The sequence below is a fragment of the Callorhinchus milii genome, unplaced genomic scaffold (assembly GCF_018977255.1).
Source record: "Callorhinchus milii isolate IMCB2004 unplaced genomic scaffold, IMCB_Cmil_1.0 Scaffold151, whole genome shotgun sequence".
NCBI lineage: Eukaryota > Metazoa > Chordata > Chondrichthyes > Chimaeriformes > Callorhinchidae > Callorhinchus > Callorhinchus milii.
The window spans coordinates 64665-90620 of NW_024704892.1; the positions used below are offsets into that span (position 1 = coordinate 64665).

The window sequence follows — 25956 nt, forward strand, 5'->3', positions numbered from 1 at the left end:
GCAAACACATATGCTCAAGTTCCCAAAACAAAATATCCCCGAATCAAGGAACTTGAAAATATTTGTTTAAAAATGTAAATTATGTTCAATGAGGTTCAGACGAACGAGCAATAGAAAATGTCTCAGAGCTATCTCACTGAGCTGAGCAGCAAACACACCAATCAGGAAATCACAAGTATTTTTTGGCTCAGCTCAATCCAGACTTGAAAGACACCTCAATAACTTTGGTAAAGTCGTAGGGAGTTTCACTGCTTGGGGCCTTGTCAAAAATCAACCCTACGGCTCGCTCACTCTGATCACAACGGTGTGCGTGTTTGAGTATGTGTGTGTGTGTGTGTGCGTGTGCGTATTTGTTTTCGTGTGTGCATGTGTGGGTGGATGATGGAAAAATGACCTCTACATTTGCTTACACCAGACAGTTATTCTCCATGAAATGCTGTGAGGCCTGTGGTGGGGAAGATGCCAGAACACAGAGGGATCTTTACCCTGTTTCAATCTGTTTATCTGGTGAGAATCCAAGAATTGTAGAGTGTTGGATGTCCAAGTATACAATTACTGAAAACAAGCTCACAGCCACAAAACTAGGTTAGTACCAGGGATGAAAGGGTTGAGTTACGAGGATAGGCTGACCAATTTGGGCCTATATTCTCTGTAATATAGAAGAATTCGAGGGGATCTTATAGTCACATATAAGATCATCAAAGGGCATGACAGAGTGGGATATTATATCACCTGGTTGAAGAAACTAAAACCAGGGTTCACAAACTTAGAATCAGAGGCAGCCCTTTCGCAGTGAGTTGACGAAGAAATTCTTCTCTCAAACGGTGGTGTATTTATGGAACTCGATACCCCAAAGGGCTGTTGACGCTCAGTCCTTGAACATATTCAAGACTGAGATAGCTGGATTTCTTATTGCAAAAAGGATTAAGGAATATGGGGATAAGGCAGGGTCAGTTTATTAGCTGGAGTTAGATTAGAAGATCAGCCATGATTCAATTGTGGGGCAGGCTCGAAGGGCCGAATGGCCTCCTCCAGCTCCTACCGGTTTTATTATGTTGTGTTAATTATTATTGCTGTTTTTTCTTGAGAGATTATTATCAGGCGTGTGTAAATGTCTCTGTGTGCATGTCTGTGTGTTTGTGTGTGTGTGTGTGTGTGTATGTGTGTGTGTGTTTGTGTGTGTGTGTGTGTGTTTGTGTGTGTGTATGTGTATGTGTGTGTATGTCTCTTTGTGTGTCTGTATGTGTGTGTGCTTGTATGTGTGTGTGTGTGTGTATGTCTCTTTGTGTGTCTGTATGTGTGTGTGCTTGTATGTGTGTGTGTGTGTCTGTGTGTGTGTGTGTATGTGTGTATGTGTATGTGTGTGTATGTGTGTTTGTGTGTCTGTATGTGTGTGTGTTTGTATGTGTGTGTGTTTGTGTGCACGTATATTTGTCCTGAAGGATTCCATTGTGTACTTAAAACCGAGAGAAGTTGTCTGGCATCAGCTGGAGAACCGAAGAGGAGCCTTTTGAGCAGGATTTCCCTGACCGAAACCACAGATACTTAGGGAGTTACAGACTATGAGTGACAAAGAGGAACTTCTTGACCGTCCAGTGAGTCAGTCCTTCACAGCGAGAAAGCGGAAAGGAGCAGGCAGACAAGATCACCCGGTAACTGGTATCAATCTGGTGGCCAGTGCTGCTTAATGGTAGTATGGTTTAAGTGGGGATCTGAGTGGGTCATTCAAGCCATTAATTATTTACTATTGCATCACGAATCATTGATTATTCGGTACTGCAGCAAAAATTGTTGATTATCTACTCTTGGTTTACGAATTATTCATTATCTGTTGTTGTATCACGAATTATTGAGTATCTGCTACTGCATTAGGAATTATAGATTACCTACTGCTGTGTCACGACAGGACAATGAGAGAGAGAGAGAGACAGACAGACAGACGGACAGACGGACAGACGGACAGAGAGTGTGTGTGAGAGAGAGACAGAGAGAGAGCGCGAAAGAGAGAGAAACATAGAGAGAGACAGAGAGAAATGGAGAGAGGGAGAGAGACAGAGTGACTGAGACAGAGAGGAACAGGGAGAAAGAAAGAAAGAAAGAGCGAGAGAGCAGTCTGTGTATTAGGTAATATGGTTTCATTGGAGATCTTAGTGGGTCATTCAAGCCGTGAATTATTTACTATTGCATAAGGGATTATTAATTATCAGTTGTTGCATCAGAAATTATTGATTATCTGCTGTTGTGTCACGAATCATGTTAATTTGTAAAATAATCTTTATTCAGTTATTTTTCCTAATAAAATATTAGGACAATTCTAACACGTTTATGCTGCTCGTGTACTACTTGGTCCACAAGAATGCCGAGGGGACTACCCTTTTCGAATTATACCTGTACTTACGTGTTAAACTCGGGTTGACTTACTGTACAACATTTGTAAATACAATAATAATATTGTAACAAGGACTTCGGCGTCTCAGTGTATCGACCACTCGTACAAACAACTTTACAATGAGATTGAGAGAGAGACTCAGGGTAAGAATGAGAAAGAGACTGCGAGAGAAAGAGACTGTGCAGGAGAATGTTTAATAAAGTGCAGTGATTGTGTGTTTTATGGGCGAGACAGAGATAGAGACTGAGAGAGAGTGAGAGAGAGAGAGAGAGAGAGAGAATCTGATAGAAAATATATCATGAGGTGCAGTGACTGTGCTTTGTGTGTAAGACAGAAAGAGACGATGAAATTCTGAGAGACTCAGAGAGACAGAACGAGAGAGAATGAGGGAGAGAGAGATCACCTGTGTGGGAGAGTGAGGGAGATTGTGACTCAGAAAGCGACTGAGAGAGAGAATGTGCGAGAGACAGGCTGAGAGACATAGAGAGAGAGAGAGAGAGAGAGAGACTGAGAGCGCGAGAGAAAGTGTGTGTGTGTGTGAGAGAGAGAGAGAGAGGGGGGAGAGACTAGAAGAGGAAGAGAAAGAGAGGTACTGCGGGAGAGAAAGAGCGAGAGAGAAAGAGAGAGAGAGATAGAAAGAAAGAAAGAGACCGACAGAATGTGAGACTGAGAGAAAGGTAAAGAGAGAGACTCATAGAGAAAAGTGTATAATAAAGTGCAGGTGATTGTGTTCGGTCGTAGAGACAGAGAGTCTGAGAGTGGGAGAGAGAGACTGAGAGTGAAAATATATTGCAATATGCAGTGATTGTGTTTTGTTGAGGGACAGAGGGCGAAAGAGACTCAGTGAGAGACAGAAAAAGAGAGAAATTCAGACTGAGAGCGACTGCGAGCTCTAGAGTGAGAGACAGAGACTGAGACGGAGTGAGAAACTTGGAGAGAGATTGAGAGATAGCCTGAGATTGAGAGAGATTGAGAGAAAGCCTGTGAGAGAGAGAGAATGAGATAGACTGTGAGAGAACATATATTATAAAGTGTAGTGACTCTTTTCTGGTAGATACCGAGAGAAACAATGAGAGAGACTGAGAAAGAGAATGAAAGAGAGACGAGGATAGAAAAAGTGACTGAGGCAGAGAGAGCCTGAGAGAGAAAAACTGTGAGAGAGATAGAGAGACTGAGGAAGAGTCTGCAAGGAAGATAGAGAGACTGGGAGAGAGACTGAGATAAATAATACATTACAAAGTGTAGTGACTGGGTTTTGTGGGTGAAAAACAGCGAAAGACTGAGCGCGTGACTGAGAGAAACTGTCAAAGAGACGTGGAGAGTGTGTGCGACAGAGAGAAAAGAGACAGTGAAAGTGAGAGAATAAGAGACAGACACAACGAGAGACTGAGGTAATATATTATAAAAGTGTAGTGACTGTGTTTTGTGGGTCAGGAAGAGACTGGAGAGAGATAGAATGACAGAGAGAGAGATACTGGGAGAAAGGAAATTGAAAGACAGTGTGAGAGAAAGTGAGACCGAGAGAGAATACGTTATAAATTATAGTGACTGTGTATTTTGTGGGTGAGACACAGAGAGAGACTGAGTTAGAGAAAGAGAGAGAGAGACTGCAAAAGAAACTGAGGGAGAGGGAGACTTTGAGAGAGTGAGAGAGCGAGAGTGAGTGTGTGTGTGTGTGTGAGAGAGAGAGAGAGAGAGAGAGAGAGAGAAAGCGAAAGAGATAGAGACAGCAGACTGCGAGAGACAGAAAGAAAGAGACTGAGAGGCAAAGAAAGAGGGAGCCTGTCAGAGACTGTGAGAGTGAATATATTATAAGGTGTAGTGCCTGTGTGTTTTGTGGGTGAGACAGAGAGAGCGGTAGAGTGAGACACGGAGTAAGAGACTGAGAAAGAATAAGAGCGGGAATGATAGATAAATAAGTGCAAAGAGGGACTGCGAGAGAAAAATTGAGCGCGAAAAAAGGGGGATTGACAGACAGAAAAAGAGCTGAGAGAGAAATAAAGAGAGAGACTTTGAGTCGAATAGAGCGAGTGACTGTGAGAGAAAATCTGTCATAAAGTGTCGCGACTATGTGTTTTTTGGGAGACACAGAGTGAGACAGAGAGAAGGTGAATGTCAAAAAGGGAGAGACTGAGAGAGAATGAGACGGAGGGACCAGGAGAGCGAGAATAACTGCGACATGTAGAGAAGAATGAAAGAGAGGGAGAGACTGTGGGAGACGGTGAGAGAGAATATATTATAAAGTGTATTTACAGTGTTTTTGTGAAAGAGAAAAACCGAGACTGAGAAAGACTGAGAGAATGTCGAGGAGAGAAGGAGAGACTGCGAGAGATCGAGAGGGATTGAGAGAGCTGTAGCGATTTAGAGAGGCTGTGAGAGAAAATATATTATAAAGTGTAGTGACTGTATGTTTTCTGGGAGAGGTAGAGAGAGCGACTGAGAGACAGAGAGAGACCATGAGAGACAGACTCAGCTAAAGAGATAGAGATAGAGAGAGAGAGAGAGAGAGAGACAACAACAACAACAAGATTCCATTTATAAAGCGCCTTTCACGTCAGGAGGACGTCAGGAGGACGTCAGGAGACTGAGTGAGATCGAGAGAGACTGAGAGAGAGCCTATGGGAGAGGCCGAGGGAGAGAGACTGTGAGAGAAAGAGAGAAAAACAACAATAAAAAAAGAAAGAGAGCCTGAGGGCAGGTAAGTCACAGGATTTATGTGATTATCGCGGTCCCCAGAGCTGGGATGGCGATGATAAGCGATTCACGATTATCATATTTAATAAACAATAACTAAAGTATCCAGAATATATTCCACATCACACCGACTGTGTGGAGAATCACTCCCTCATCCAGTGTCTCACTGTCACTGTCAGCTCCGCTCTGAATCCACGCAGTGACTCGAGTTGATTCTCTCCGTCTGAACTGAACCCATTCCCCAACAGCCTGAAACACATCAAACAGGAAGTAAACCCATGGGATAATGATAAAAAGTGTAAACTGCCCATGTCGCAGTTTAACAATACCATAAGACGTAAGAGCAGGAGTAGGCCGTTCGGCCCCTCAAGCCTGGCCCGCCATTTAGCAAGAAAATTGCTGTTCTTCAAACCTAATAAAATTTACCCGCCTTATCCCCAGATCCCTTCATCCCTCTATGCTTTAAAAACCGACCGACCGATAGACAGACAGACAGAGAGACAGAGAGACAAACAAATCCCTTCAAACTGTTTCCATTCTGATACCCAGGCCTTTCTCCTCATCGCATTAATCACTGATACACAAACTCACTTGATCTCCTCCAGGCTGGTGCAGGTCTGTATGAGATGACTGAGATCGGGGACAGAGCCGTCTGTGAAGGAGTTATACATCAGGTCCAGGTTCCTCAGTGAGCGACTTGTAACGAGAGCGGTGACCAGTTCATCAGTGCAGTCATCGGTCAGGCTGTTACTGTCCAGCCTGGAGATCAGAGACACAGAGACAACAGGGATCAGAGGAAACACAGTGTGTATGACTCACTACAGGCCGTCACCCACGGAAGGAAGAGGCCATAGAGGCCACAAGCGGACACAGAGATGGAAACGGCCCTCAGACAGTCCCTGCCCCCAGTGAGGGGACCTCAGGATTTTCCTAATATCGCGACAGTGTAAAAGAGGAAATTCCAGAACCTTCCATGCACAGAGTCGCCCAGTGGCTGTGAAAGTTCTCCTCCCCGGTTTATAGGGATTATGTTCTTGCGGAAGTGGTAATTAGGCTTTTTGGGCTCATTTGGCTTCAACGTGACATCCCTAAGAATGGAGAATGAGAATCTCCTCCACCTTCTGTGACGGTCTCTAGTCCTGTTCCTGAGTCCGAAGGGGCCGCAGTATTCCAGGTCACTCACTGGTGATGGTAGTACATCCCAGCCTGGCTCATCGGCAGGACTTGGAAGGACAGAACAGTCACTGGAGGCAGGGAGACTTTCCACTCAGCTGCTGCTAACCCAACAAGCCAAAGCACTGACAGATAGGGAAACGGTGCTCCCTGTAGAATAGGCAGGGGGAAGCTGGCCAAACACTGAACAACAGCTTCAACACCACAAGTGACCTCAAAGCCAATCTCGGTACCCAAGCCTTGTCTCTGGCCTACCTGCTCCTAATAATATCTGGGATGAGGTGAGCAGGGGGTGACCCGCCGTGGAAAGAAATTGCCTCCGATCCACACACACAAATTTCCAGTCAGATGTGGAAATGTCAGGAGGATGGTTTGGAGAGTATGAAGACTGATGACAGGTTTGTGTGTGTGTCAGACAATAGTAGAGAAATACAAGCCACAGTGTGTGGAGGGATTGACGGGACCAGGGCAGGAACTTCGGGATTCGATTCAATGGGAGCGGTTTTGGGAGCTTGGAGCCAGTTTATTGGTCGGAGTTGTGAATGTCCAGATGTCAGGATAGCTAGGGTTTCCAGCACATGGTTTCTAATTAATAAATGTTGAGAATGTACACATGTTGAGAGTGTGACGCAAAATATGATTTGGCCTCACAATGTCACACCGAATCCTGTCAAAATATTCAGCCTCACTGATCAGACAGTCACAATAAACACATTGATATATTGGAGTCATTCAGACACTGGAGATATAGTGTGAGATGTCCAGAAGACGTGAAAAGCACGAACCATAACCATAATTATGATTATTATTATTATGACTTACCCCAGTCTCTGTATTTTACACTCCGGGTTCCTCAGAGCCTCACACAGTCGCTTCACTCCATAATCTCTAAGGTTATTGTTATTCAGGATCAGCTGCGTCAGTGAGTGGTTTGTACTGAGTGCAGAGGCCAGATCCTCGGTACAATCAGCTGTCAGATGGTTATATTCCAACCTGGAGACCAGAGGCCCAGGGCCATAGCAGGGATTGAGTTATACACACAGAGTTTGTAAAGGGTCCTGTAGCTCAGTGGTTAGAGCACTCGCTTTGCAAGTGAGAGACCTGAGTTCAATTCCAGGCAGAGGGCGAAACCTTATGCAAGTTTCCTTACTCCACACAGAGCCTAATAATAATCCCTCCATAAAACCAAAAAACAATAATAAATTGGTCATTTACAATCTACGACTGTTTGTGGGACATTGCTGTGCGCAATTGGCTGCCGCGTTCGCCCACAAATATACAGTCAATTCATTTTACAGTGTGTTCTGTGAAGCGCTTTGGGACATCTTCCCGACGTGAAAAGCGCTATATCAAATGCAAAGATTATTATTATTGCTACTATTATTAACCCACTGTAACTCGCTGCAGAACGTCACCCACAGAGCGAAGAGATTTTTGAGGGCACAAGTGGATACAGAAATGGAAACGACCTTCAGACAGTTCCTACAACGAGCGAGAGGGCCTCAGGTGTTTTTCCCCTTATAGAGATATAACATGTAATATAATAATTAAGCAAGCATTTGATATAACGCCTTATCATGCCTCAGATTCTTCAGAAGGTGCTTCACATTATATACTGTGCAATGAATTGTCTATATTTTGAGGGCGAAGTTTTTTTGAAGGGTTTATTAAATCTGGAAAAGCAATCTGCCAATCGAACAGCAACCGGGTTTATATTGACTGCACCAAAGCTGAGGCGATGGAGTGAGGAAACTTGCTTGAGGATTGACCCTGACCGATCGGGAATCACACCCAGATCTTCTCGCTAGCGAAGGAGAGTGCTCTAGGTTTGATAGCGAGGGGAGTGCAATAATCACTCAGCTACAGGAATTATACTCATGACTAAATCTGTGTAGACTTCCTCTGGATGAGGTTTTTGCTCACAGGTTCTGACTGTACAGATACCAACAAACAGCAACTCAGCTCATGATTTCTCCACAAATCAATATTCCAGACGGTATCTAAAGCCAGTTGGGAATGTAGATGGTATCGTTGAACTGAGTGCATTAAATCCTTCGGATTTATATGAAAATCCCCAACCTCTTGCATGGGTGAACGGGACAGTTTGCAGGAGTGCACAAAAACATACACATGGTCAGAGAAATACATACAGACACACATGCAAGTAAACTCACAGACACACACAGACTCACTCAGACACGCAGACAAACACAAAGAAAAACGATCACAAACGCATATGAAGACATACACAAACACACACACAGAAACACAAGCAAACACACATACAAACACACAAACAAATGAAGATAAACACACAGGCACAGAACACACTCATGCAAACACATACCCACACAAACAAGAATATGCAAGCGCACAAATACACACATATGCAGAAACACGCACAAACATACATATACACACAAACGCGCGCATATACACATACACAAATTAATATATTATTCAGTGCTCCGAAGGAGGGTATTTCTATATTCAACTACAATCTATTTTAAAAGTGGCCCAGTTGATGGGAAGGCTCTCTTCCCCTGTTGATAGGGATTAGTGTTGCGGAGGAGGAGGTCATTCAGGCTTTTAGGGATGATTTGCCTTCAACAAGAATGGAGGTTGGGAATCTCGTGCCCTCTGTGACGGTCTCTGGTGCTGCAGTATTTGTGGAGTCCTGTAGCTCAGTGATTAGAGCACTCGCTTTGCAAGCGAGAGACCTGAGTTCAATTCCAGGCAGAGGGCGAAACCTTGGGCAAGTTTCCTTACTCCACACAGAGCCTAATAATAATCCCTCCAAAGCCAAAAACAATAGTAAATTAGTCATTTTCAATCTACGAATGTTTGTGGGACATTGCTGTGCGCAACGGGCTGCCGCGTTCTCCCACAAATATACAATTAATTCACTTTACAATGTGTTTTGTGAAGCGCTTTGGGACGTCCTTTCGACGTGAAAAGCGCTATATCAAATGCAAGGATAATTATTATTATTTCAGTGCACTCACTGCTGATGAACGCACAGCCCAGCCTGGCTTAAAGTAAGGACTTGGAAGGACAGATCTCACTGGGGACAGGTTTGTGTGTGTGTGTCCGACACACGGCTGATAGAAGGAGAGAATTACATACCCACAGTATGTGGAGGGATTGACGAGACCAGGGCAGGAGTTTCCGGGTTAGACACAATGGATCGGATTTGGGCTTGCAGACAGTTTAGGGGTCGGAGCTGTAACTATCCACATGCACATCCACATGTCACTAGAGCTGGAGTTTCCAGCACAGGGTTTGTTATTAGTACATGTTGAGAGTTTGATGTAAAAATGGCTCACACTGTCACACCGATTCCTGTCACAAAACACGTCCTCAATGCTCAGACACTCACAATAAACACATTGAAATATTGGAGTCATTCAGGCCCAGGAGACGTAATGTGTTGCTTACCACAGACTCTGTATTTTACAGTCCGGGTTCCTCAGGGCCTCACTCAGTCGCTTCGCTCCACAATCTCCCAGATTATTGCTCCTCAGCCTGGACACAGTCGCACAAACACAGTGAATATAGAGTAACAATAGAATACACATTGATCTCTGTGTACAAGAGCATTTTACGTGAGGAGCAAATCCCAAGGCGCTGGGACCAGAGTTAGAAACACCCGCACATGCACACAAACACATTCTCTCCTAAGTTCTCTCTCTCTCCGTCTCTCTCCTCTCTCTCTCTCTCTCTCTCACTATTAGTCTCCCGATTTCTCTGTCTCAGTCTCTTGCTTCATATCTCCCACAAAATACAGGCACTACGCCTTCCAATACATTCTCTTTCAATGTCTCGCTCTATCACGATCTATCTCTGTCTCCCCCCGCCCTCTCTCTCCCTGTGCCTCTCAGTTTCTCTCTTTCTCTTCCACAAAATAAAGACATTACACTTTATATTATAGTCTCTCTGAGTCTCTCTCTGCTCTTTGTCAGAGACAAAGTCAGTCCCAAACATCAGTTTGTCACCCAGTCTCTCACTCTCTCTCTCAGTCTGTCTCTCTCTAACTCAGTTTCTCCCTATGTCTCTGTTCTCGCTCACTCTATCTCAGTCTCTCTTTCAATTTGTCTCCCTCAGTCTTTCACTCTATCTCTCCCACACAACAGAGAGTTACTATGCTTTAGAATATAATCTCTCTTCGTTTCTCTCTTTCTCTTTCTGTATGTCCCACTCTCTCTCCAACAATGCGTCTCTCACAAAACACACAGTCACTATACTTCATTATATTTTCTCTCCCACACTCTCGCTGTTTCACTCAGTCTCTCTCTCTCGCTCTCTCTCTCACACACAAAGAGTCAGACACTCTCTCTCACTCTCTGGCCCTCTATTACTCTCTCTCACTCTCTCGCTTCTTCTTCCACTCCCTTATAGTCACCCACTGTCTCTCAGTATCTATCTCACTTTCCCGTTTTCACTTTCTCTCGTAATTTCTCTAACTTTCACTTTCTCCCTTTCTCTCTGTTTCCCGCTTTGTCTCTATCATTCTCTGTCTCTCAGTGACACACTTTTTCTCGCTCATTCTCTATTTCTGCCTTTCCCTCACCCTCCAGCTGTCTGTCAGTCTCTAACTCTCAGCCTCTTTCTCTATCTCTCTCTGTTTTTCTCTCGTGCAGTTCCTCCCATAGTCTCTCGCTATCTCATCTACAAAACACAAAGCCACTACACTTTATTACAAATTCTCTTACAGTATCTCTCTCTCTCTCTCTCACTTTCAGTCTCAGAAGGGCAGTTTGTGGTTGAGAAATTACGAGTTTGTGTTTGTGGTTGAGAAAGAGAGGGATTGATAGAGAGAGAGTCTGGAAGGAAGAGACAGAGAGACAGAGAGAGAGAGAGAGACTGAGAGAGAGAGAATGACAGAGAGATTCGGGAAAGAATGACAGCGGAGAAAGATACATTGAGAGAGAGACCGTGTGTTTTGTGCGTAGACAGAGAGCGAGAGACTGAGAGCGAGAGAAAGAGAGAGACTGCGAGAGAGAATAAGAGAGAGACTGCGGGAGAGAGACTGAGAGACAGACGGGTAGAGAAAGAATGAGACTGACTGAGAGCGAGGGAGACGAAGACAGAGAAAGACTGAGATAGAGAAACTCTGGCCGAGAGAGTTTGTGGCAGTGAATATAAACTGTAGTGGCTGCGTTTTGTGGGAGAGGGAGAGAGAGAGAGGAGTGACTCACAGACAGATAGAGAGATATGTTGAGAGAGAGAGATTGAGAGTGACTATGACAGTTAATGTGTTGTAAATTGTAGTGACTGTGGAGCAAAGTTGCCGGTGATAACCAATCAGGCGAGCCTCAGTCTTGCCGATATCCAACTGAAGTATGTTAGCTCTTATCCAGGACTTGATGTCTGACAGGTATCCTGTCCGAACAGCAGTGGTTGTAGGATCGCGGGAGGACTCAGAGAGATAGAGCTTGGTGTCATTTGGAAGTTGACCCCAATGTCTGCGGATGATGTCACCAAGAGGGAGCATGTGCAAGTTCAAGAGGAGAGGAACATGTGCAGAGCCCTGAGTAACACCGCATAATATGGTGCGCGGGCTGGAGGAGAAGCCATTTGTGCAGACAAAGTGGAGCCGGTGTGAGAAATAGCAATTGATAATAATAATAATAACAATTAATAATAATTTGTAGAAAGCTGGGCTGCTGGGTCTACATGGAGCGTGGAGCTCCGCTATGCCTAGTCCTGTTAGCTTCACCGTTTACGCTGGGTCTGTTTCAGCAGAACTGGCCCACAGTTAGTGTATGAATCAGGCTAACATCTTGAATACTCTAGGTGGAATCACCAGGTTCAGGGCAGTGGTTATGTCTCTAATCTCTCATTCTCCAGACACTGTGAGCCCCAATCCTGGGAAAGAGATTCTCTGTGGCTGGTAGATCTCACGAGCTGGAAATGGAGACACTTAACTACGGCCAGGGGAACCCACACCTGTCAGACTGATGTCACGCTGAGGGAGATGTGTTTGGGGTGAATTATGTTATGACAGAATTATAACTGATGTACTGGAGAGAGGTTGTAGCTGCCACTGGAAAAAATGTAGTGCCCGAGCTCTTGGGAGGTCTCTTATCCCTGGAATGCAGCCCTGGAGGAAGGTGCTGATGCCGCAACGAGAGGACAAAAGTTACCTCAGGCCTAACCACATGGTTCAGGGGTGTGAATCCTGGGAGTCATAACTGGGGGGAAGCTTAGAAGGCTGGAGTTTAGAAGGGGTTCAGTTTGTCAGATACTCGTGTCAGGAGAACCACTCTCTTGTATGATTAAGCCGGAACCATTGAAAAATGTCTCTGAGCGCAAGCTCCAGTCTGTCTATCCGAGGCTCAACTTACAATAAATTCAATAAAGTTAGTATTCCAGAAGGAGTTAGGAACCAATCCCATTAAAGGAACGTCACCAATCTGGAAAGGGTGTTGAGCAGCCAGGTGGGCAGTTGAATGTCAGCCACTCACCTCCCTCTCCGCCAGGGCAGGTCTGTGGTGTGTGACGGCTATCACAGTATCATCCACGTCTCCCTGTTGTGTGATATCATTCGCCCATTGACCAACTGCTCTTCAATGTTAGTAAAGTCCTGTAGAATGGCCTTGATATATGAATAATAAGAATAACATTTACAAACAGAGTAAACTTACCGCAAATCCTGACACTTGAGCAAAGCAGGAGCCAGACGCTGGAGACCAGCATCCTGAATGTAGCAGTTCCTCAGATCCAATAGATTTATTGTGTCACAAAGTCCAATGGCCTGAGACAGCACAGCACAGTCTATCGGTGTCAGTCTCAATGCTTCTCCTGAGGAGTCACCACCAAATGTCAGTGTTTGTACAGAGCCCATTGTGAGCTGTGCCAGGGTTTGATTCTGAGACTCAAACAGGTAGTGGAGTGCGTTCAGCAGCGTCATTTTCCCAGTGACCGTGTCTGCGTCTTTGATCTGAGCTTTAATATTCTCCTTCAGCCAATCGATCACATCGCAGGTTGTCTGGGGGACAAATCGACCCAGAAACTCCTCCAGTGGCTTAGCTGCCCGTGGGGAGGAGAGACCAGCAACAAATCGCAGAAGTATCTCAAATCGGCCGTCCCCTTTACTCCGAGCTTTTGTATAAAAACATTTCTGAAGACTTTCTGGATTCGGAATCAGGAACTGAGCGAGTGCGGCTACAAACTCCTGGATGGTGAGGTGCGGGAATGTGTAGACCACGCTGTACTCTGAAGACTCTCTCTCCACAAGTTCCATGAGAAACCCAGAGACGAACTGGGAAGGTTCGAGCTTATATTTGATCAGATCTTCATCGTTAAACACAATGTTTCTCTGGGAGACTCCATTGAATGCCATCTCACCAATCTTCAGCATCACATCACGGAGGCTTTCCACCTTGACACTGTGATGTGTTAAAATATGGTAAATATAATAGGAGAAGAGTTGTGTGATTGTCTTGGGCACTTCCTGTTTGTTGCTGTGTTTCCGAGTAAAGAAGGGACCAAGAGACAGAGCGAGGATCCAGCAGTAAGACGGGTTGTAGCACATGGTGAACAGGAGCTCGTTCTCCTCCACGTGGCTGTAAACAGCAGCCGCCACTTCCTGATCTTGAAAAAAATTGTGAAAATATTCCCTTCTCTCTTCACCAACAAATCCCAGGATTTCAGCCCAGACACTGACCTGAGCCTTTGCCAGTAACTGTAATGCAGTGGGGCGGCTGGTCACCAGCACTGAGCATCCTGGCAGCAGCGTTTGCTGTATTAAACTGTACACAATATCCGAGACATCACACCAGAATCCGGGATCTGTGCACATGTGCTGAGATTCCGTGTCTCCCCGCTTGTCAGTAAAATCAATCCTTGCACTGAATTCATCCAAACCATCAAATATAAAGAGCAATCTTTCTGGCTGTTTCCACAGCTCGTTCAGAACATCCTTGAGGTAAGGATACTCATCTAGGATCAGCTGTCTCAGTGTGATTCTGCTGTTACGTGTGTTTAGGTCTCGAAATTTGAAAACAAAAACAAAGTGAAAGTGAGGGTAGATTTTGCCTGTCGCCCAATCATGTATAATCTTTTGCACCATGGTTGTTTTTCCAATCCCAGCAACTCCACTGACTACTGCAGAAGTTCCTGTGGGAGAACCAGGAACGCTTCCGTGGGAGGAAGGTAAATGACTTATTTTCGAGAAGCTGCTGTGGAATAATTTATCAGTTGTGATTTTCTCGAGCTCTCCCCGGATTTTCTTCTGTCTCCACTCCTCGTGATCTCTCCCTCTCGCCAGCAGTTCATGCTCTACCAGATTCCGGTGACGGAGATCCGAAATGATTGTTAACTCCGTGTAGTGATCAACCAGCTGAAACTTCTTTACTTTTACCTTTATCAGGATGGTCTTCACCTCCAGCTTCTCACATTGTTTCTGTAACGTCTCCTTGTGCTGTCGCTGAATGGCTTCATGTAGAATATTAAACAATCATAACGTCAATAGAAGTATTATTCAACATTATTAAACATAGTAATTACATTCAATGTAAGGCCTTCACGGCAGGAGGACTTCGCAAAGAGCTGCACAAGATTAAATGTAAGGTGTAGTGAATGTATTTTGTTGGCAAACACGGCAGCTAATTTGTTCACAGCGAAGTGAAGTGAGTGACCTCATTTATTTGAGGGATCTTTGTCCTGGAAACCGGGAGAGGAAACTCCCTTATCTTTTCAAAGAGTTACGTGGGATTTTTGATTGCCAACTGAAAACGGAGACAGGATCTCAGTTTAGTGTCCCAATGGCTGCATCTCTGACGAGGCAGCGTATCCCAGAACTGCACTGGAGTGTCTACTAGTCCTCTTGATGGAACTTGAGCCCACACACGCTGCATTCGAGACAAGCGGAACACCAATTGAGCCAGGAAAACAATAGTTAAACAATCTGAATTACACTCACACCACGGTATATGCGCAGGCCATTACATTATGAACTGTGAGAAGTCTTCCCTGCTTATTATGAGAAAGATAATTCGAAAGCAATATTTGCTGATATAGTGTAAGAATTCCATAAGTATCACTCCCCTCCCTTCTGATCTACCTCGCCCCTCTCCCTTCCCCCACCCATCCCTCCTGCCTTCTCTCCTTATTTGAATTTTCTGGAAATCAACAAGTAAAGGGAAATGTGTCAAACTGCTTATTTTAGAAGCGATTGACTGACTTGATTCTTTTCACAAACCTATAAGTTCACTGGGGACGTCTGGTACACTTCGGTCAATGGTCACTTCATTCACTAGGCTGCTACCTGTTTGAGTAGAGTTAAGCACATTAGTTTGAATGAACGTTGTCTCAATCCTATTTCAGTATAACATGTAACTCACCGCAGAATGGAGTCACAATATAGCATCATAACATACCTTGTCGCTGTATTTCAGTCATGACTTTGCTCAGTTTGGGTAAAGTGGGCCTCAGTTCCACAAATGATTCCCACATCACCATCCTTGCCTGGGAACCTTTCCCCATCACCATGTTCAGAAGAAGTTTGGAGCTTTGTCTCCTCTGCCCACTGTGTGTGAGCTCAATGAGTTTCTGCAGAGAGTGAGCAATAATCTATTGAAGATGGAGCATTGATATTGATCAGCAATACCTCTCTCCATTGTTGGTTTCCTTGATTTGCTAACTCTTCCCTCCACAAAGTGCTTCCCTCTGTGATCTTCTCTTACATCATATTTCTCCCCTTCCCTTCCCAAATCCAGCTCGGCTCTAACTTTCAACTGTCGAGCGCCTTGGGACATCATCGCCATGTGAACCACGCTATACAAACACAATTTGTTGCTCTCAGTTTGGCGGTTGTACAGACACTCTTACTACTTAGTACTTGCAGCTGTGTACTAAACGCTGTACTACTCCACTGCATCCACACAGTGCATGTTCTTCATCATAACATAACTGGTTGGTTAAGTTGTTTATTTGCTCTTCTGTTGATTTTGTCATAAAAGCAGTACACGAACTGTGCAGGCAGCAATTGGCGAGACTTTAACCAATAATTCGTATCACACTCTTACACGTATCAGACGTATTACACTCTGAGTTAAACCTACTTTGTGCTCCTGCGGGCTGAAACATTCCTTCTGTGTCAGTGTTGAGCTGATGTCCTCCACGCCTTCCTCGATGGCCTGTTCCAATCTGTCCCGATAGAACTTTGTCAGTCTGTGCAGCTGGTACCCGTTGTACAGGGCCAGAGTCTCGGTGAATAAAGTATCTGTATCTGTTGGCAAGCAAGAAAACATCAGTCATACATTATTTTACTTTTATTCCCTGAAAAGTGTTCTGAAAATATTACCAAAATTTATTGTTACAAAAGCACAGAATAAACAAGCCTCCATTGACCCAGAGCATCATTTAGTGGCTGACATCAGATAGCTGTCAGCCTCGCTCAGTTTGTATCATTCTCTCGGCTGATACTGCAGGTTGTGCCTTCAGGACTTTAAACTCATAGACCAGCAGGACAATCCACTGCAGGACTCCCCTCTGGTTCTTTTGACATTTAAGTTAAATCTGTGTTCTCTGTTTACCGACCCACACAAAGAAATAGTTTATCCCTCTATACTCCGGCAAAACCACTATTAATTTTCAACATATTAATTCTATTAATATTAATTCTATTGTTAATTCTATTATTATAAATAATCCTTGCGTTCGATATAGCGCTTGTCAATTCTTCTGGGCGTCTCAAAGGGCTTCACGGAATATACCGTAAAGTGAATTGACGGTAAATGTTAGGGCGTATTTTGAAAATATATATGCCAGAAGTTTGCAGGTTCAAGCTTCACGGCGGGACATGAAACCCATATCCTCTGAAGGCAGTGGGTGGTGGAGTTAGGGTGAAGCAAGTCGGAAAGGAAGGGACATGCAGGGATATGTAGGGAATTGAAGACGAGAGTGAGGATCTTGAAGTTAATCCGTTCGGAATTTGGGAGCCAGTGCAGCCTGGCAAGGACTGGTGATATTGGGGTCCTGAGTTTCCGTGATTTAGTATCCGGATGACGGAGTTAATAGAATATTGTGTGGGGTGCAACTAAAGAGACCAGCGGGGTGCCCAGTCTGAAATATTTTTAAATATCCAGCCGAGAAGTCGCAAAGGCGTGGATCAGCTTTTTGGCTGTTGTGGCTGTGAGTTATGGACAGAGGCTGACAATATGGCAGAGGACGAAAAAAACTGTCAGAGTCAGAGAGCGGATGTGGGGGAGAAAGGAAAGCTGTGGATCGAATCTGAATCATAGGTTGCGCACAGGTTTGGTTTGTTTGAGAGAGAGTCCGAGGAGGTTGATGAGTTTGGACCCACAGAGAAGACGACGTGGGAGGGAGCCAAAGGATATGGCTTCTGTCTCGCCGACATTCAACTGAGGATGTTTGCGCTCATCCAGGCATTAACGTCCATCAGGCTGAGTGATAAGACATTAGTGTACTGGAAGATGCAGCTGGAGGAGAAGTAGGAAGCGAAGAAATATTTTTTAGCCTTATCCGCAAACATGTAGGTTGTATCCTCTCTACCCAGAAGGGTTTTGTTTGCAGCGTTAAAGGGAGATGATTTGGAAGCATCCATTCCCTCAGGAATGATCTTTGACTGCAAGACCTGCCCATGTGCCAAGCTGGCTGTACTTTCATGCAAGTCCTGCCCATATCCCATCTTGGATGATCTGTCATCATCAATATTTTGTTTCGTGAACTTTCCAACAAGTTCCCGATCTTCCATTTCACAAATTGGAAAACTGCTCAACCAGTAGACATTGACTTATCTCCCAGTTCTAAAGTGTGTGGGATGAAGATACGTGTTTGTGCTTAAAAGTAATTAATAAACACTTTACCTTTGATAGTTATCATATATTAAACATATTCCTCAAAATCTGTTAAAGAAAAGCCATTACCTGTTGATTTGTGGCCGGGTGTCTGATCCACACCACTAGTCGTGGCATTGCCTGTTGCACTGGCCCTTGGTTCAGGCTCCGTGGATGCCATCTCACTCGAATCTCCCAACCTGGTGGAACCATATCACAATGTAGTTGGGCAAACCAAATGTGGTAGCTGTTTCAGTTCCGCCAGATGTGGATGTGTTTAGTAGTGGTGATGTTGACAATTTAATTGAATCATCAGTTTTCTCGTGGCTCTGCGTTTTAGATTTATGTCCCCTCTTTCCCAACTATGTTCCAACAAAGAATTCAGTTGACTATTTGGTAAGATTTGTGATAGGTGTTGAGCTTTATTTACGTTTCTTGCAGAACAACAACAGCAACAACAAGATTTCATTTATTGATCACCTTTCACTTCGGAAGGACGTCCCAAGGGCTGAACAGTTGGGTCAGGACCCGACCAGGGGGGAAACGATAATAATAATAATAATCCTTGCTTTTGATATAGCGCTTTTCACGTCGGGAGGACGTCCCAAAGCGCTTCACAGAACACTTTTTAAAGTAAATTAACTGTATATTTGTGGGCGAAAGCGGCAACCAATTGCGCACAGCAATGTCTCACAAACAGTCGTGGATTGAAAATGACCAATATATTATTGTTCTTGGTTTTGGAGGGATTATTATTCGGTCTGTGTGGAGTAAGGAAACTTGCCCAAGGTTTCGCACTGACCTGCCTGGAATTGAACTCAGGTCTCTCGCTTGCAAAGCGGGTTCTCTAACCACTGAGCATCAAGACTCCACGATCAGGGTGAAGGGAGGGAAGGGATGGGGCGAGGAGGGGATAGAGAGTCGAGAGGCTAGCTGAAGGCACTGTCAAATAGAAAGGTCTTCAGACAAGCCTTGAAGGAGGAAAGGGAGTAAGCAAGGCGAAGGCACTGGAGGATGGAGTTCCCGTGTAACAACTGTTACAAGGCTAACAGGGAATCCAGAATGGATCTCTCAGGAAATAACATTGTGTTAGTCTATCAAATGTAATGTCCTTCTTTCTCACATTTGACATGCATGCTGCAATTAAGTAAATTGCAAGACTATCATTACGATAAATTCAGCAAATAAGTATACTCAGATTTCAAACTGAAACGCAGTTAGGCATAAATGTACTAACGTTTCTTGCATTTGTTTTCTTTCAAGTCAGGGGGATCTCTCAGAACATTTCCCCGCTTACTGCGAATTACTGTTAGTCAGTATTTTGTACTTGAATGCAGCAGCCAATTTCGCAGAATCATAGATGGCAGAAGGAGGCCATTCGGCAGAAGGAGGCCAATGTCAACTTTGAAAAGAGCAACCCAACCAAATCCCACTCCCCGTGCTCTCACCATAACCCTGCAAACTCGTCTTCCCCAAATAATGATCGACCGCTCTTAAAAGTTGTTATCCAATTGGCTTCCACCAACCTTTCAGGCCTTGTGTTCCAGATCCGAAAAACTCGCTGAGTGAAATAAATACTCCTCACATTCACGCTGTTTCTTTTAACAACATTTAAATCGGTGTTCTCGGGTTATCGCCCCACCGGCCAGTGGAAATGGTTTCTTCTTGTTCATCCTATCGAATCTCTTCATCATTTTGTATACTTCTATTAAGTTTCCACTAAACCTTCTCTGCTCCAAGGATAATAAACCTAACTTTGCTAACCTCTCCTGGTAACTGAAGTCCCTCATTCCTGGTACCATGCTGGTAAATCTCCTTTGCACGCAATGCATTAACATCCTTCCTAAAGTGTAGTGCTCAGAGCTGAACACAACCTATAGCTGAGGCCTAACCATTGTTCCACAAAAGTTCGTCATAACTTCTAGACTCTTATATTCTATTCCCCTATCTATGAACCTTAGTATCCTGCATGCTTTCTTGGCAGATTTGTATACCTTTCCTGCCATCTTCAAGGATGTACTTATATGAACCCTCAGCTTCCTGTTTTCCTTCACCCACTTTAAGATTCTACATTCTAGATTGTATTCTCTCTCCTCATTCTTCCTCCCAAAATGTATCATTTCACATTGATCCACGCTAAAGTTTTTGTATCAAGTGTCTACCAATTTTACCAGTCTGTCTACGTTCCCTTGCATTCTGCTCCTAGCCTCCTCGCTGTTTGCTACTTTTCCGAGCTAAGTCTTATCTGGAAACTTGGAAATTGTGATCCCGGTACCCAAGTACAGGTTATTTATGCAGATCAGCAAAAAGCAGTGGACCCAATATTGGTGTGCCTAGGGGAAACCAATGTACACAACATTCTCTGCTTTTTTTCTCCCAGCCAGTTCTGTATGCATGCTACCACCGTTTAGTTCAAGGCTGGACTATGGGAACTCTCTCCTCGCCGGCCTTCCCGGACCTCCCTCCACACTGCAGGTCATTGAGAACTCTGCAGCTCGTGTACTGTCCCGCACCAGACACCGCGCCCACATCACTCCCACCCTCGCTCGCCTCCACTGGCTCCCCATCCCCCAAAGGATCGAATTCAAGATCCTCAACCTCAACTACAAGGCCATTCACGGCCTCGCTCCCTCCTACCTCTCCGACCTACTGTCCCCCTAACTACCTGCCCGTACCCTCCGTTCCTCTGGCTCCAGTCTGCTCCACTTCACCGGCCCCAACCGCCCTTCCATCGGTGGCCGGGCCTTCAGCTTCTCAGCCCCGAGGCTACGGAACTCTATCCCCCAGTGCCTTCGCCTTTCTTCCTCCCTTTCCTGCTTCAAGGCCGGTCTCAAGACCTTTCTCTTTGACCGTGCCTTCAGCTCCCCTCTCGACTCTCTAGCCCCTACGCGCTCCCTCCCTTCTCTCCCCTCACCCTGACCATTTACCCCTTGCTCGGGTCCTGACCCAACTGTACAGTGCCTTGGGACGTCCTCCCGACGTGAAAGGCGCTCAATAAATGGAATCATGTTGTTTTTGTTGTTGTTGTTGTTTAGTTTAACACCGTGGGGCTCCATTTTCCTTACAAGTCTCTTCTGTGGCATTTTATCGAACGCCTTTTGAGAATGCATACAAACTACATGAACTGCACTACCTTCATCCGCACTCTCGAATCCTTCATTAAAAAACTATCACTTTCTTCCAGACATGGTTTGCCTTCAATAAATCAATGTTGGCTGTCCTTTCCTCACCCATATTTTACTAAGTGACATTTTATCTGGTCCCGGCTCATAGTCTCGAGATGATTCCCTCCCACTGAGGTCAGCGTGACTGGCCTTGTTTTTTGCATTATTTCCCTGGCTTATCCTGCCATTCACGCTTCCCCAGCCCAGCTTCATGCCGCCACCAGTGAAACAAACGCACTTCTCCAGATCAGCCCCATGCCACCAAAACATACAAACACACACTTCCCCGAATGATCACCAAGTCATCAACGCTCATGCATATACACACCTCCAACCCAGCATCTTTCCGACCACAATGACACACCCATACTTCTGCAGCTCGGCCCCATTCGACCAACTCTGACACATACAGTTCCCCAACTCAGCCCCATGCCACAGATACCGTCACGCACTTCACCACCAAAGCCCTATCCTGTCCTCAACAACACTGACACACACGCTCTTCACCAGCTCAGCCCAATGTTGCTCTCACCAACACTGACACACGCACTAATAAAGCCGCATGGCAATGAAACTGACACACACTTCACCAGCTTAGCTCCATGTTACCAACACTGATACACGCAATTCACCTGTTCAGCCCCATGGTTTCTTCATCAACATTAACACACACACAAAACCAGCTCAGTTCCATGTTACCCAACACCAATACACACACTTCAGCAACTCAGCACCATGTCAACAGCACTGACACACATACTTCACCTGCTCAGCCTGATGCCACCAACAATGACACGCATATACTTCCACAACTAACCTCCAAGTCACAACACTGTCACACACAAAATCTTCACGAGCTCAGGCTCACCGATACACAAAGCGTTCAACTCAGCCCCGTGCCACCAACACTGACAAAGACACACACACATACACACACTTCACCAGCCAGACTGTCTCATGTTGAAACTGGATATCCCACACCACGCCACCATTGCCTGCAGATTGTATGACCCGAACTGTGGCCCTCTCTCTCTCTCTCTTACTCTCCAGAAATCCATTACGCCCTTTCTCTTTCTGTTGTTGAGTCCTTTGAACATGTCCATGCAATGCCCCCGACCCTACTACCCCACCTCTGCATTTTGTGTCATCTAACAGATTCTCCTACTTCCTCCACATAAACACATCAGAGCTCCATCTTGAGACTTCTACTTTTCACAATCTACATTCTTCCCTTTGTTGACATTATCCAGAGACGTGGACTGGCTGCCATGTGATGTGGAGGAAACACAACTCCACCCTGCACCCACGAATCGAGGACCATTGCTGTTCTGGCTGTAAGACATCAAAAGCTGATTGATTTCCATCTATCTTCAATTGAGTTTTCTCAAGACGGAGGCTCACCTGTTTGAGTCCTGACAGAGCCTGATCACCCAAGGTATTGACAGCATCAATCTGCATCAAAGCTAAATTCACTTTTCTGAGCCAATGAGAAGACCATTTTCTTATTCCACCTTCACTGTCCTTTAATCCATATATCCTGCCTCTCACTCTCTCTTGGCGTTCGCTCACCTCTATAATATTGCTTGCAGCTGTACATTTTAAACCCCCTCCTCTCGGGTTTCTAAAAACTTATTTACTTTTTATTATATTGGGACCAGATTATATGAATCCCTTGCTCAATGGCATTCAAACACCCTCTCTACTCAAACTGCAGACCACACAAAATTGCAGTTTGTTTGCGATCCTACACCAGGCTCCATATCTCCATCGTTATGTTCTCCCAACATGAAAGGCGCTATACAAATGTGATTCTGTACTGTATTACCATTATCCCCTCACTCCACTCGATCCTGTAGCATTTGATTGGGTAGCCGGGTGTGTGGCACCAGTAAAAACCGATTACATTGATCAAGGATATCGAAACCAGACTAAGAATGCTTCCACCCACCAGCAAATCAAAAACGCTGTTCTGAGAATGGAAAGTCCAGAGGCGTGTGTACTATTAACCTGATCCCTGAAACTTTCAGGCACAAATTGGCAAGAGTCAAAGCGTGGGAACCTCCTTGGTTATGGTTACGGATAGGGGACATTGATGGAGTTTAACCAGCTCAAACTGTGTGGCTTACCTTAAGAACACTGTTTAGAAAGCTTCTCTTACTGATTCAATTCAGATCCGTGTCCCTTTGTTTGCATCTCTGCACGGCTCGCCTTTTCTATCTCTGTGACACTTTTCATCCCCACTGCCCCAGCTGCTCTCTCCATTCTGGCTCATGTCTAATTTTTGTCCCATGCTTGATGCTCCCGTTCATCATTGGACAAGCTTTCATCTCCTCCTTCCCAGGTTTGGAGCTCCACTCCGGTATCGTTTGCCATGACAGTTCTGGCAAAGCAAAACAGCCCAAGTACTGGAAAGGATTCTCCTCTTACTTCAGGTCTAGACATGTGGTTAAACCCAACCTTCTGACACAGGTTAGAGAGTGCGCGCACTGAGCCAGGCTGTCACGAGTTTTACATTGGCCTGTAATGTGCAGACGGTGCTGAATTTCTTTATTTATCTATTCATATGAGGAATAAAGCAATTCACTCCACCCTTATTGATTTCCTCTTATATATATGGCTGAGACGACGCTGCCCTGCGTGAGGGATGCTCTGTAAATTCAAGTTGTTGTTGTAACTATTTCTCTTCCCCAGTCACTCGGCTTCCTTTCCATCATCAGACTAACACTTTTTGAGTGTCCCACCTGCAATTTCAACCTTCTTTTCGATGTATTTCAGTAAACTGTCTAATTCCACTGTATTCAGTGCTTCAATCTACTGTTCTGATCTTTGAGCCCTCATTTACTTAATAGTCAGTGAAACGTTATCAATGAAAACAGTCAATGTTGCCTTTTATGGATACTTTCAGGTAACTCAACTGTGTGTTGGACTCTAGACTTGGGACCAATAACGTCAGGCGAGTTACATTCAACTCCTTAAAAGTCAATACCACGAGAGCCATCTGAAGAAATTCATATCTACTTGCGGGGAAAGGGAAAGAAAATGGAGGCGTTCAGTCGGACAGATTAAGATTCAGCATTAAACCTGATTTCCCACACAGTAAAAGCTTGTGAGTAACATTCAGAAAGTATCAGCTTCTCTTCACCATCTCCAGATCCACAATAGAAGGACATTTTGATTTTCAGGAATGAATTTTAAACCAGCGTTTGATATTCTGGGGAACATCAGCCACGAAAAAAGACGTCTCAGTGAAGCCAACCAAACAATACCAAGCACAACAGCACAGCATCGTTCACGTGATTGGCAACTCGGAGCTCTTAAACAGAAGTGTGGTTGCTCTACTGAATTTTATTTTTGTCACCCGAGTATCTAATACCCTCAAAAAACCCATCACCACACCAAACAGTGTCCAAACGAAGCTAATATTTCCATGCATCCAACTTGCACGTGGAAGCTACAGAGATAAATTGCAGGAATGGAATTAGCATCCTCTCTCTGGAGGGTTCATCCTGCTTAACTACAGCCGGAAAGGATTAGGAGCAGGTTGGCAAAAGCCAAGGCGAGGGTAGCCCAGAGGTCTGCGATGGGGTAACTGCTAATGTCTCACCAGCCAAACCGTAAGATGGAAGGATTGAGGCAGTGGCTGACAAAAGCGTCGGCCTAGGTCCTTAAGGCAGTGTAGAGGAGAGCACCCAGAATGATAGCTAGTGTTGGTCAACGAACTATGAGCAAGGATTAAACAAGCTCATGGAAATTAATTAAACGAACTCTATTTAAATTATTTCAGCATCACTGGCTCCGTGTTTCCTTAGTAGCAGTAAACTTTCAGTGATTTCATTTTGCGCTGTTTCCATGGGGTGGCAACTCCAAGCGCTTAAAACATGGAACAATTTTACTGTTTTATTTCAGCCACAATCAGAGCTGACAAAAGACTTACCGTCTTCTCTCCCAACTGACGAAGCGGGGGTTCCTGTCACTGGTGGCCGAAACTCTCAGTGATGTGACTTCAGTGTTCTCGGCTATGCAGATGATAACACACCCTGGGCAGAGTCTGGCAGCTAATGCCTGGCTGTAAATGATAGCCTCGCCCTGTTCCCTTGGAGATTTCCACCGAAACTAAATGCTTATCTGCTATAAAAGATAAACTGTTCGGGATTATCAGCCTGAGTCAACAATTTAAGATCGTTAGCAAAGAGCCATGTGGGGAGGTTTGTAGACTTATGTTTACCTGAACCGCTGGGTTTTGGAAAGTACTGGCGGGAGTTGTTTTGAAATCAGAATCTATATTTGCATTCAACATATATCGAGATACCAACGTAAAATTACTGAACTATCTTAAATGGATTTGGGAAACAAAGAAGTAAATCGGTCTGGAATGATTGGTGTAAGAAGTGCCACAGCAACCACCATAACACTATTCTTCTGTGTTGTCAATCACTATGGTTCGTTGTTGGTGTGGTACAAAATTTGGCTTCATGGGTTTTATTCAAATAAATGATCGGGAAAGGAAGAAAAAGCGTATTGAAGACGACAGGTTTTTTATATTGTGTGAAATGAAGTGGGTTTTCATACTCATTTTCTCGCTTTTCTCGCACACTCGCTCGCTCTCTTCTCTCAATCACTCTCCTTTCTTACCCTCTGTCTCTCACATATTCTCTCCCTCTCTCAATCAATCTCTCTCACTCCTCTTTGTTCCATAAAAGCTCTCTCTCACACTCACTTTCCCCTCTCACAT

At 44.8% G+C, this 25956-nt stretch overlaps 1 protein-coding gene across 1 annotated transcript; it reads right to left on the reverse strand.

Moving 5' to 3' along the window:
- Positions 1-5029: 5029 nt before the first annotated feature.
- LOC103190930 (NACHT, LRR and PYD domains-containing protein 3-like) lies at positions 5030-25313 on the reverse strand. The gene is made up of 10 exons (XM_007911850.2): positions 25159-25313; positions 18151-18260; positions 16324-16490; positions 15640-15811; positions 15462-15527; positions 12904-14695; positions 9695-9781; positions 7079-7249; positions 5675-5842; positions 5030-5332 (listed from the first exon to the last, which is right to left on the reverse strand). Exons 2-10 carry the CDS (start codon positions 18239-18241, stop codon positions 5227-5229), a joined length of 2820 nt encoding a protein of 939 aa, XP_007910041.2. The 5' UTR covers positions 18242-18260; positions 25159-25313; the 3' UTR covers positions 5030-5226.
- Between the last annotated feature and the right edge of the window lie 643 nt (positions 25314-25956).

Excerpts from the sequence above, each read along its gene's own strand:
- LOC103190930 (XM_007911850.2), bottom strand. The coding sequence starts at position 18,241 with ATGGCATCCACGGAGCCTGAACCAAGGGCCAGTGCAACAGGCAATGCC. Across the intron at positions 9,782-12,903 it reads CTCAAGTGTCAGGATTTGCG|GCTGAGGAGCAATAATCTGG; the intron begins GTAAGTTTACTC and ends GACTGTGTCCAG. Across the intron at positions 7,250-9,694 it reads TGTAAAATACAGAGTCTGTG|GTTGGAATATAACCATCTGA; the intron begins GTAAGCAACACA and ends TCTGGTCTCCAG.